The sequence below is a fragment of the Vipera berus genome (genome assembly GCF_964194415.1).
Source record: "Vipera berus genome assembly, chromosome: 2".
NCBI lineage: Eukaryota > Metazoa > Chordata > Lepidosauria > Squamata > Viperidae > Vipera > Vipera berus.
The window spans coordinates 31,453,815-31,466,422 of record NC_138203.1 but is presented as its reverse complement, the minus strand read 5'-3'; the positions used below and the strand labels follow the sequence as shown (position 1 = coordinate 31,466,422).

At 36.6% G+C, this 12,608-nt stretch overlaps 1 protein-coding gene and 1 long non-coding RNA gene across 2 annotated transcripts; one reads left to right on the top strand and one right to left on the bottom strand.

Moving 5' to 3' along the window:
• Nucleotides 1-117: 117 nt before the first annotated feature.
• LOC308664370 lies at nucleotides 118-10,253 on the top strand. The gene is made up of 4 exons (XR_014025659.1): nucleotides 118-358; nucleotides 2,617-2,795; nucleotides 4,115-4,209; nucleotides 8,080-10,253. It is a non-coding gene; the product is annotated as an uncharacterized lncRNA (long non-coding RNA).
• Nucleotides 2,825-11,739, bottom strand: CCNB1 (cyclin B1). Its single transcript, XM_081321582.1, has 9 exons — nucleotides 11,646-11,739; nucleotides 11,036-11,191; nucleotides 10,811-10,924; nucleotides 7,802-7,984; nucleotides 7,200-7,358; nucleotides 5,913-6,149; nucleotides 5,509-5,649; nucleotides 4,927-5,037; nucleotides 2,825-2,997 (listed from the first exon to the last, which is right to left on the bottom strand). The coding sequence occupies exons 1-9, from the start codon at nucleotides 11,664-11,666 to the stop codon at nucleotides 2,893-2,895; spliced, it is 1,227 nt and encodes a 408-aa protein (XP_081177708.1). The 5' UTR covers nucleotides 11,667-11,739; the 3' UTR covers nucleotides 2,825-2,892.
• Between the last annotated feature and the right edge of the window lie 869 nt (nucleotides 11,740-12,608).

Sequence of the window (12,608 nt, the reverse complement as noted above, 5' to 3'; positions counted from 1 at the left end):
TCAAACTTGGCCCTTTTATGACTTGTGGACTTCAACTCCCAGAATTCCTCAGCCAGCAAAGCTGGCTGAGGAATTCTGGGAGTTAAAGTCCACAAGTCATAAAAGGGCCAAGTTTGAAGACCCCTGCTTTAAGTAAAGAGCACGGAGGCTCACGTGCTTAGGACGATGGTTGACAGGCAGCAAGCCGGCGGTCGAGACCCGAGTGTTGCCCTGGGTCGGGGTGACTCTGCTCGTCCGCTCAATCTCTTGTGGAGCTTAGCAATTGGAAAGTGCGTTCCTGAGTAGATAGGAGACGACTTCGTTGGAAACGTTAATGGAGACATGAAAGGAGATCTTAACTGGCGCCCTCCGAGCAACGGTGATGTCACCGGCTAATCCTTTCTTTGTTTTTTCATAAAAAAGTTTTTATTGAATTTTATAAGGCTGGGGAAGGGGTAGGACTAGGGTAGGGATTAAGGTTCAGGGTGGGGTTAGGGCTCTTCCTTTCGACCTGGAAGAGCCTGGGTGCTTCCGACAGGAGTGCCATGTTGATTGCATTTCATAGCACTTTCCGAATTAGATGGCTTAGGAGTGATTTCTTAAATATTAAACTCATGTTTTCCACAGTAAGTGATATTGTATTTGGGGAAGGTGTTGAATCTAGATCTTGAAAGGGGCCTGTGGAGATCTACAAAATCAAAACCGTTTACTGGACATTGAAGACATATGCAAAAATTGTAAACAATGTCACTCATTATATTAGGATATTTTCATAAAGTATCTATTTTAATCTGATTTAATATTCTACAAATGCATCATTTTAATTTTTAACATGGTAAACATCAATAAATATAACTTGCACAAACAAAAAGCTCTTTGGGGTCCTATGCAATTTTTCAGAGTGGGAGAGTAGTTTTTACAAACACAGTTCTAGAGCCGTTGCTGTGTGGAGATTAACACTATGTGAGCTTCTTTCAGAGGTTAATACAAATAACAGCATTACTAATGGAATAGTTGGTTCCCAGACAAGAGACTGTTTTGTAAACAACCAGCTGCAAATTTCCTCTATTATCACTCCATACCACCAGTTCTAACAGGGTGGGGATACCAAGGATCATCCCAGTGAAACAATACTTTCTTGAAGGGCCCAAATGTGCCTTCACTGTTGTGTATCTCAATGGAACAGCTCCCAAATGAATGAAGCTGGTCCTGCTTGCACTAAGTGGATAACGAAACATCTGCAAGGAAACAACTCAGGACCACAAATCTGGCTTTCTCCCCAGGAATTAGGACCAGATTTAGTGGAACCCAAGACTTGTAAATTTGTGATTGAAGATTGGGCGAGACATGTTGGCTTTGGGATTACAGAACTTACTATTTGTGTCTATATTCATGTGCTTTTTATTGTTTTGTATTGTAAGTCACCAAGAGTTAGATGCTTAATATAATTTAATAAATAAGCCAACCCTTCAAGAAGACTTTAAAATCATAGTTTGGCAAGCATCAGTTTTGGTCTGAAGGAGATATTAAAGTGTCTGACAGGTTAAATAGACAAACCTGCACTCCATATTGCCCTGTGGATATCCAGATTTTTTTTAATGCAAGAAAGGCTAATAAATTTACTTTTTTGATAATGGCCTGATTGGGCATCCTTTTCCTGCAAAAAAAAAAGAAACGTCAAGCTACAATTTGAATTTTCAGAAAACCAATGTGAAAAATGTGAGCATGGGAGATATGCCTACTCAAAACAGATAGCAATGCATTAAATGGAGAAATAGGCTTAATGTGATCAGAAAGCCTAAGAGTTCCATTGCTGGAACTAGGCCTGGTGTAATTTTAATTTTAATGTAATGAATAGGAGATAGAAGTTCAAATCTACTTTCAGACATGAAACTTCTCAAGCCCAGCTTCTTCTCAGATTTGTGGAAACTAAGAGGGAATGCTTTCTTGTGTTCCTGAAAAAGCAGGATATTAAATAAAATATTTAAATTATTGATATTTAACTCAACTTGCCTAAATCTGGTTTATTTGGATCAGTTTAGCATACTTAAACTTAATTGAAAGCAAAACCCTACACTTAGTTCTGATGTATATTTAATGTTCTACATTGCATTATATCAAGTTTATGAATGAGCTACAAAGTATAGCAGCATACATGATGCAAATAAAAAAAGCTGTGGAAAAGTTTATTTGCAGCTATGATTCATCAGAAATAAAAATGTCCATTTGACTAGATACAAAGTTTATTAAATAACAGAATATATTTTCCAGATTTTGGAAAATATTTTTTCTTACATTTAAAATGCTATATATCATTAAATTTCTTTATAGTAAAAATAAATCTTATAAAATATGCTATATATAAATGCAAAATATAGCTCACAGTAAGAATATGATACATCATTTATTGAATCTGAGGTATATTCACTATTTTTAGTACTGATAGTTGTCATATTTAAACCAAACAAATTAATTCCTTCTGCAAATTTTGCCTATATTAAGACAAGTTTCATATGACAATTTATTTCTTGATGGTGTACTCCTAAACACAGAATATTTAATATCTTATCCATTTTATGTATTTACTAAAACAAGTAATTAGGAATGGCTGTTGTAATTTTTATTATTTTATTTCAGAATACAGATAATGAAAAATCCCTCTGAGAAAATAAACAAGATTTTTTTTCCTGTTTGCTGATCTTCATTCAACAGATTATATAGGCATGACCTTCCAACATCCTAGTTTTATTTTAGGCTTAACATCTGACAAAAAAATGTTTAAATCAAAGTAGACCATGACAAGAGTTGAAATAAAAGTAAGGAAGTTTATTAAAAACTTTAAGGGAATATATTATATATACACACACAACAGTGACACATGGTGTCAACTTTGTCCAAACAGTTAAATTATATTTATTTCAATAATGGTTTAGCCAGATCCTGTATGACTGCAGAATTCAATGCTGGAAGGGTGCTAATCTTGGCGTGCTTGCTGCTGGCATATTTGTTTTTGATCGTCTAGGGAGAAAGATGTGATTCATTATGGAATACTTTGTTTTAGAGCAAAATGTCATTAACATATTTTTACTGAATTTCTAAGACAGCCCATTTATCAAACAGATGTTAAACCATCTCTATTGAGGAATATATAACAGCCATATGAGCTACATAATCAGCATTACTTAAATGTTGGATAAAACTGTATTGCTACATTATACAAAAAAGTCATAGGAAGTTGAGAACACAACTGTAAATCCTGCAAATATATTATGAGTAATTATGAAATGATAACCATAATAACTTATGTACAAAATGGCTGCCACAAGGAAAAGGACTTATGTTCATTTTCCAGAGGGAAAAAGAAAGATAGCCCACTACTTGTTTTCCCACTAGGAGCTATTTTGGGATGGTCCATGCTTGAAAGAAGATACACATGTCCTGGGACATTTTGGCCAAGCTTGGGATGTCTGGTTCGTCCAGGCAGAAGTGATTTGGGAGCTGGGCATAGAAGAGTGGGGGAAAGGGCAAGAGCATTATCAGCAGCAAAAGAGGATAGATGCAGGGACAATGTGGGCAGGCACAACGGGATATGCCAAGGTGGATTCTTTGGCAGTGATAGCAATGGTGATCAAAGGAAGAGGAAATATGCTGTGAAAACTGGGAGGTTGAGAAATAGCTACCCTGGAAGCCACTGAGGGAGCAATAGCAATAGCACTTAGACTTATATACTGCTTCACAGTGCTTTATAGCCCTCTCTAAGTGGTTTACAGACTCGGTATATTGCCCCCAACAATCTGGGTCCTCATTTTACCAACCTTGGGAGAATGGAAGGCTGAGTCAACCTGAGTTGTTCAGAATTGAACTCCTGAGGTGAGCAGTGAGTTAGCCTGCAGTACTGTATTCTAACCACTGTGCCACCACGGCTCTTCTTATATACCAGTCTTGCTCTACTCATTCTATTTGGTTGTTATTTTGTCTAAAATACAGAACAACCAAAGCACGCTGGGGTATTGTTCTAATGTCCCATTGGTCCTCTGAAGCCTGGTGGTTCGGTTTTCTGCACACTTCCCCTCTGCCCATTGTATCTTTGTTTTGTGTTCAAATGGGGAATTTTCAAATACTTTTATTTTCTCAGAATGCCTATGAAGCCATTTGGGCCTTAGATTCTTGCAAATAAAGATATTGTGAGTGACAAGGACACTAGAAGGTTCCAGGGAGAGTTGTCTACAGGTAAATTGGTGTTTATGTCATAATAGTACATTTCCCAACCTTACAGAACTGCAGTAGTTGCTATAAATTACAAAGTCAACTTACTCTGACAAAAGCTTTCTTAATAGAGGATAGTGGAATTAAGGAGAGATGGCCGGTTCCCCTTCTTACCCCTCAGGCAAAGGATAGGCAGCCACATAGTGGAGTTTTGATTTGGATTTTTCCATTGAGCAAGTGATTAGACCTGGTGTCTCCCAGCCCCACGAGACTATTTAATTCACAGCCCTTCCTAGGATTTATTCCTGAAGATTGAGATTTGTGCTTTTTAAGTATGGATAAGTACAAGTAAGGGACGCGGTGGCTCAGTGGGTTAGGACACTGAGCTTGTCGATCAGAAGGTCGGCAGTTTGGCGGGTCGAATCCCGAGTGCCGTGTAGCAGAGTGAGCGCCTGTTACTCGTCCCAGCTTCTGCCAACCTAGCAGTTCGAAAGCACGTAAAAATGCAAGTAGAAAAATAGGGACCACTACGGTGGGAAGGTAACAGCGTTCCGTGCGCCTTTGGCGTCTAGTCATGTCGGCCACATGACCACGGAGATGTCCTCGGACAAACGCTGGCTCTTCGGCTTTGAAACGGAGATGAGCACCGGCCCCTAGAGTCGGAAACGACTAGCACGCATGTGTGGGGGAACCTTTACCTACCTTTTACCTAAGTACAAGTAAGCAAGTGGATATATTTACCATGTGCTTTACAAGGCCCCGGTTTACCAACATCACATTCTTTGCCATATGCTGCATCACAGGAATAAGAGCGTCTTCAGTATAATACATGTAGTGTTGAAGAATTGGTGTCTAAAGATAAAGCGTAAATTTATAAATTAAAGATTTTGAAGACCTTTTGGTTTTCCAAAGAGCTGCCTTCCATGAATTTTTTTTGAGAGCCCTTTAATAGCAAAGTGGAAATTTTAGTATTCAGTACATGATAGGTATATTCAGGACCATGTAATCGTTTGCTTACAGATCTGAATTGGATTTATAGCAGAGAAAAAGTGACCTGTACCTTTCCAATTAAATTTCTCCATCATGCTAATCAGCTTCAGTAACTACTGAACAGACATTACTTCAAGCACTATTTGGGACCAGCAGCTTGGTTGTTAAGTGAAACCATTTATCTTGCTTCAGTTTTACAGACCTATAAAGGTCATAAATCTGAGGACTGATCATAAAGTTACTTTCTTGTCACTGTCATAACTGTGAAGGTTACTAAAACAGTCAGTCGACTACCTGAAACTTCCTTTGTTAAGTTAGGGTTTTGTGGCTTACCCACTCTCCCTCTTCCAGAACTTTAGTAGACAAGCAAAAAGCTGCAGCTGCAACCTGGGAGGGAGGATAATGTACCATTTCATAATCCACCAGTGAAAGTTCCATCAGGTATTTTGCCAATGAATGCTGATTCATATCTGCCTAAAATAATCAGAATAAAGATGTTATCCTCATTGTCCTACAAATCTCATTGGCTTTTGTTACACATTGCATAAGATTAAAGCATCAAGTTATTTTCTCTAAATTGCATATATATAAAATTAAACAAACCAAAAACCTTTTCACTGGAAAACAGCAGCCATTACTATATGACAACATTGTGTTAACGCTGCTTTTACAATTAGAATTAGGCAGTGTATTAGGAAGAAGATATTTTCCAGTTTCAACATTTAAAGGAGCATTACCTCTCCAATTTTCGACGCCCTCCTTAGGAAATGCAGTGGAAGAGGGCGACCAAGGTTAAAATCCAGTGATCTTAAGATTTTCATTTCCATTTGCCTGATTTGTAGGTTGGTATAAGTATGATCAGTCACATAGGCAAAGTCACCAATTTCTGGTGGAAACATTTCTTCATATTTGCTAGCAATGAACATGGCTGTTACACCAACCAGTTGTAGCATCCTCTTGGCTACTTTGTTATTCTGCAAGAGAGTTCCCATCAGTTATTTTTAAAACATTCTGAAAATACTGAAAAACAATCCTTATGTTGTCCCAATACGGTATTTGTTGATCAGGCCACTCATTGCCATTGGATAAATACATCTAGGTTAATTGCAGAGCAAATTTAGACTATGTGTACAGGTAGTCCTCAACTTGCAATCATTCATTTAGCGACCATTCAAAGTTACTATGGCATTGATAAAAATGACTAAGACTGACCTGTCCCTGCTCTTATGACCAGGACAGCATCCCCAGTCATATCATCAAAATTCAGGTGCTTAGCAACTGGCATGCATTTATGATGTTTGCAGTATTCTGGGTATCATATGATCACCATTTGAAACCTTTCCAACTGGCTTCTGACAAGCAAAGTCAATGGAGGAAGCCAGATTTACTTAAAAGGTGCAACTCACTTAACTGCAGTGTTATCAGGTGCAAAGAATCAGGACCATACATTAAGGTTGCAGTACAGAAGATTTTTTTTACTCAAGGCTATACACAAGAACCTAAACTAAAATTCAACACTAAACTGGTGCAAGATAAAGGTCAACAGAATTCAAGGAGCTGTATTTAGACTGTGGGAACGTAACAAATCTAGGCTGATGACTCATTTAATTCCCTTTCCCCCCAGCTCTGCCTACTCCTACAACTGTTTCCCTTAATAACTGTGGCAAAAAAGGTTGTAAAATCAGGCAGGGTTCAAATAGCCATCTTGCTTAGCAATGTAAATTCTGTTCCCAATTGTGGTTGTAAGTTGAGGACTACCTGTATCCATTGGTCAGGCTATTCATTCTCATTGCCTAGATATATATAAGTTGATTGCAGAACAAGTTTAGTGACTGTAGTTAAAGAAAAATGTTGCTAAAGAGCCAAGCTGCTATTCAAGAGAAAGGCTTATACAATGGAAATCTCTAAAATAACATTCATCTCTTGATGAATGAAGCCACATTACTTAAGCTAAAATTCAGTGGAGACTTCTCATTATTCAGTTTGTTCAAATTTGGCATGAGCTTTTTGATGGTTTTCCTTACCTGCAGAAACCGATCTATTATGGCAACAGTCATGTACATAGTCTCTTGCAAGAGTCTGAATTTCATCTGAACTTGCACAAGCCAGTCAACCAGGATGGCCCGCATATTGCCGGTTATTTCCTGACCGGCCAAGTAGTTTACTCTCACTGATTGCTGACTCTGGAGGAGCAGAAACATTCAGTGTTAAATTATGTATTTCCACCTCTATAATTATGTTCTGTCATTGTCCCTTTGATTAAACATATTTCCCAATATGAAGCCCTCTAGATTGTGGAGAAGATTCTTAGCTTCTTTCTCTAGTTAAATCACCTGAACTTTAGAACAAGCTGGCATCTTGTGCTCTCAGACATATGGTTTACTATGATTAATATTAGCTTAATTGCTCGACACCTAGCCACATGTAAACATAGCTACTTGTAGTATTCAAACTATAGGTAAACCAAGATAAAAAATACCCCCAGTTTAGATGTTTAGTGATATTTCAGAAATTGTGCCAGAGATAGGATAAAAACTAATTACCAACAGCAATCTAGCATTGTAAGAAAATACCTTACAAGGTAGTTGTAATTCCAGGCTTATAGGTCAGGCCTCATTAAACCAACCTCAAGAACTTTCAAGTAGTTGTAGATGTCCTTCACATATTCACTGCAGAGGTTTGGATCAGAAACATCATCTGTATCTACATCTTTCACTTCAAGCAGTACATCTGAGAAAGCCTGGCATAATATGTCCTCTGCTGGAGCACAGCCAGATGTTTCCATGGGGCTTGGGGATAGAGACTCCAACTATAAAAATATTATATTTAGTAATTAACCTACAATATTAGAAAAAAATGTAGCATATTTTTACTTAATTCAGAGCATCTTTCTTGCACCCACAGATGTTGTACCAGTGTGGAAGGCAGAGGATTTTGATGAAAGATATAGAGCATTTCTGGGAGAAAGAACACAATATGAACAAGAAGATGGAAAAAGCTAGAAACAGACAGAACAAACAATAGAGGAAAAGGAAAAAGAGAAGATGAATCAAGAAGATGAGGGAATAGTAAAAGAGCAGAGAATTAAGAGATCAACAAGACCTAAATATAAGTAAACCAAAATGGAGAAGGAAAATGGATTTTTTTTCAGTGAATGGATTGAATTCCCTATCAAAAAGGAAAAGAATTTACAAACTAGAGAAATTAAACATTGATATAATTTGTTTGCAAGAGACACATATAAAAAAATCATAAATTTTTGGAAAATCCAAAACTTGGAAAACATCAGCCAAACAGAAAAAAATAGTTATATATGTCAAAGAGACAATAGATCCCAAAATGATTTGTGCAGATGAAGAAGGTAGACATATTTTTAAATCAAAAACAGATATAGAATTTTATCAAAACCTTCACAGAAAAATAGTAGAAATGGAATATCAAAATATATGCTTAATTGGGAATTTCAATGCAAAAGTAGATGAGACATTAGACTATAAAAGCAGTAAATCAGGGAAACAAGGAAGATTACCTAAGACTTTTTTCAATATGATAGAGGAAATTGGTATACAAGATATCTGGAGAAATGAACCCAGGAAATTCACAATATATATTTTATTATAACAATTATAAATCTTGGTCCAGAATTGATGATTTGGATGACGCCTGAATTAACATGCAGGAAACTGAAATAGAATTAGGTACTTGGGCAGATCATAACCCTTTAAAAGTGGTGTGAAAAGGAATGCAGAAAAAATTAAGATGGACTTTGTATCAATCTATGTTAAAAGAGAAAGAATTTATAGCAACAAAACAATGGAATTTTTCTTCAAAGAAAATAAAAGGATACATTACAAAATGGAATACAGCCAAAGCATATTTTCGAGGCGTAGGGATAACATACATGGTGAAAAAAAAAGGAGACAACAGTCAGTTAAAAGAATTTTAAAAAATAGAACTTGAACTTCAAATAAACCCACAAAAGAAAATATTGAAGACAAATGGAAATAATAAAACATAAATTAAATAGAATCAGAAAAATTTGCACAACAAATTAAAAGGGCAAAGCAGAACTTTTTTGAAAATGCAAACAAACCCGGAAGATTGTTAGCTTATAAGCTAAAAAAATAGGAGAAAAAATTGACAATTAAGTAGATGAAAAAGGCTGTTTACAATTTGAAAATGAAGAAATAAAAAAGATAATTAAATACTATGAGAAACTATATGACAAGGAAGAAACTCCATGGGAGAAAATGACTCAATAAATGGAAGAACATAATTTACCAAAAATTCCAGAAAACTTTAAGACTATGTTAAATGAAAAAACAATGATGGAATTGACAGAGGCAATAAAGACAAAAAACAAAACAAAACAAAGAAAGTGGGACCAGATGGACTCCTGGCAGAGTTTTATAAATATTTACAAGATATATTACGTTCGAGGACAGGAAGGCCTGGAGGAACATTGTCAATGGGGTCGTGATGGGTCAGACACGACTTCACAGCTAACATTAAGTTCACCATTGAAAAATGTATGTAATGAGCTTCTATTGGAGGCAAAACTCCCAAATACATGGACAGAAGCTAATGTTACTTTGATACCAAAAGAGCATTCAGATCTGACCCAGATCAAAAACTATAGATTGATATCACTACTGAATGTGAACTATAAAATCTTCACTTCAATGATAGCTGAGGCTGAAAAGATTTTTGATTGAATTTATATACCCAGATCAAAATGGATTTTTGCCAAAGAGAAAATACAAAATAATTTGAGGGTAACACTAGATACATTGGAATATTATGAACTTCATCCAGGGAAACAACAGGCACTAGTATTTTTAGATGCCAAAAGGCATTTGATAATGTTTCTTGCCAATTTATGATTCAACAACTAAAAGCAATGGACTTTGGTCAAAACTTTATAAATACGATTCAGACAATATATCAGAAACAATCAGCAAAAGTAATTGTAAATGGGGATTATACAGAGAATTTTGATATACAAAAAGGCACAAGACAAGGATGTCCATTATTCCCATTGCTATTTATCTTAACTTTGGAAGTTTTAAATAGAAACATTAGGCAAAATCCAGAAATTAAAGGATTGAAAATAAAAGGTGAAACCTACAAACTGCAAGCATTTGAGGATGATTTGGTATTCTAGAGGAACCTTTAGAGATGATTCCTACGCTCTTGGAAAAGATAGAACAATTAGAACAATTTGGAGATAGCAGGATTAAAGATAGACAAAAAACTAAAGTGATAGTTAAAACAATGTAAGAAGGTAAAGTAAAATCTTCCATAAAATCACCATATAGTGCAGAAAAAAAATTCATATTAAAAGATTGTTAGATAATTAGGAATACCTAAACCAGAGTTAAACCTAGAATATTAGCCAAAAGATGTTTTGCCTATTATAGCTAGATAAGGCTAACATATTTTACGCTATCGAGAGATCATTTGAAATTTTGCAACCTATATTATAAGGCTTAAACAAGTTTGAAATTGCAGCCTATTAAATTATAAAACTCATGCTTCCACCTAAAAGTAACAACTAGAGATTTACAAATCTAAATAAGTTTGCTCCTAATTACCCATGATCTTTAAACACTTATTTATAAGCTATTTAATTAACCTTAACAGGTTCTGGAATTAGCTTTTCTTCTTTCACAGGTTCATTTAGTTTTTCAATAGGTTTTGTGGTTTTCCGAGTAGTCACTTTTTCCAGGGCTGTAGGCTTCAACATTTCCTAAATGGGAAAGTGGTGCGGGAAGGAAAAAATGAAAGATAGCAATAAGGACTATGGCATTACTAACTCGTACTGTAATATTGGATAAAGAACAGGCAAAGAAAGGATTACCTTTTTCACTACTTCTTTAGGCTGTGGCTCACAAGCTTTGTTGGCAATGTCTCCCAAAGCAGTCCTAGCCCTCAAAACCGGCTTGCTAGCAGCAACCCCTCGCTTACCGAGGGCCATTGCAGGTTTGGTTTTGTTCTCCGTATTGACCTTTGTGTTCTACCAAAAAAAAAGTGACAGAATATTCAAAAAAATTCACACAGCATGATGAACTGGGAAGGAAAACTACAAATTACTCTTTCAAGTAGTTGTAGGGAAAAAAATATAATGTTAGGAGTAGGATTCAATTAAATACGTTTAACAAGGTGAGATGACGCTTTTTCCACCCGCAAAAGGCTACCTCGACTTCCCCGTTCAAATATAGGGTTAGAAATAGGAGAACCACCTCAGAAAGAGACATGAATAAGGTATATTTGTTACTCGCGCCATTACTGCACCTTCATCATTGACAAAACTAGCATTTATTTAGAAGTAAACCCCACGATGCTCAAAAGTATTCCCCCTCCCCCCCGTTACGTTAGGTAGAATTTCAGCATAAATAGCCCTAGCTAGGCTCCTACAAAACGTAATGTGCAATATCGGCTTAAAGATTCCCTGTCAAATTCCTCCATACCCGGGTGACCCGCAAAGCCATGACCTAGGCTGGATTTCTAGATCCGCACGACCGGCCTGTTCTGAATCGCTCCCTTTCTCGCCCAGGACCAAAAGACAGCCGATTACTGCTACGCACGAGTCCGATATTCCCTTTGCCTGCCGCTGCAAGTTTAAAACTCGCACCAGGCTGCGTTCATTGGCTGCTTTTCAGTTTCCGCCTTTTTCTATTGGCCGCGCAGCGTTCTATTCTAAATGCGTTTCTACGACTACGGGAGGCTGCTTCCTCCAAAAGTTCGAAAAAGGAGGCGTGGTTAAGAGAGGAAGATTGGCAGCTTGGGTCACATGTCCTTCAGTTTAGTGTTCAGCTGGGAAATAAAAGGTTATTTACTAGAAGGGTGGGATAATTGTGGGTGGAATTTGGGATCGATGACCACTTTGAAAAATTAAATTACGTTTATGCATATGTTAACTAAGAAATTTTAGAAAAGATCAGTTCCTATAATAATATATCGCAGCCTACAAAAATAAGTGGTTTTTTTTAAAAAAAATGTCTCTTTTATGTGCCAGAGTTTGAAATTTGGTGTATCTTAATAAATCAATACAATGAAGTGCATCATCGTAAGTACAACCAGGGCTTTTTTTCTCATAGAACGCTCAGAACGGAGTTCCGGCACCTTTTTTGGATGGAACCTTGTAGGGTAGGCAAGGCGGGTTGTATGACATGTGTGAGTGAGTTCCGGCACCTTCTTTTATAAAAACAGCTCTGAGTACAACCAATACCTCTTTTCCCAATTCCCGACTAGTCCCCATATGTTTAAATGTATATAATCGTCAGACAAATACCTATAGTATCTGATTGCACGTTTCTGCTGGACCAATAGCAATGATTGAACTTTGCTGGTCAGTTGTTAAAATGTAGATGGAAAAGAGGGAAAGATGGTTTCTCCCAATTTATTAATGGGTATTTATTATTTTCACATAA

Excerpts from the sequence above, each read along its gene's own strand:
- CCNB1 (XM_081321582.1), bottom strand. The coding sequence starts at position 11,666 with ATGGCTTTGCGGGTCACCCGG. Across the intron at positions 11,192-11,645 it reads TGGCTTTGCGGGTCACCCGG|AACACAAAGGTCAATACGGA; the intron begins GTATGGAGGAAT and ends TTTTTTTGGTAG. Across the intron at positions 10,925-11,035 it reads CTAAAGAAGTAGTGAAAAAG|GAAATGTTGAAGCCTACAGC; the intron begins GTAATCCTTTCT and ends TTTCCCATTTAG.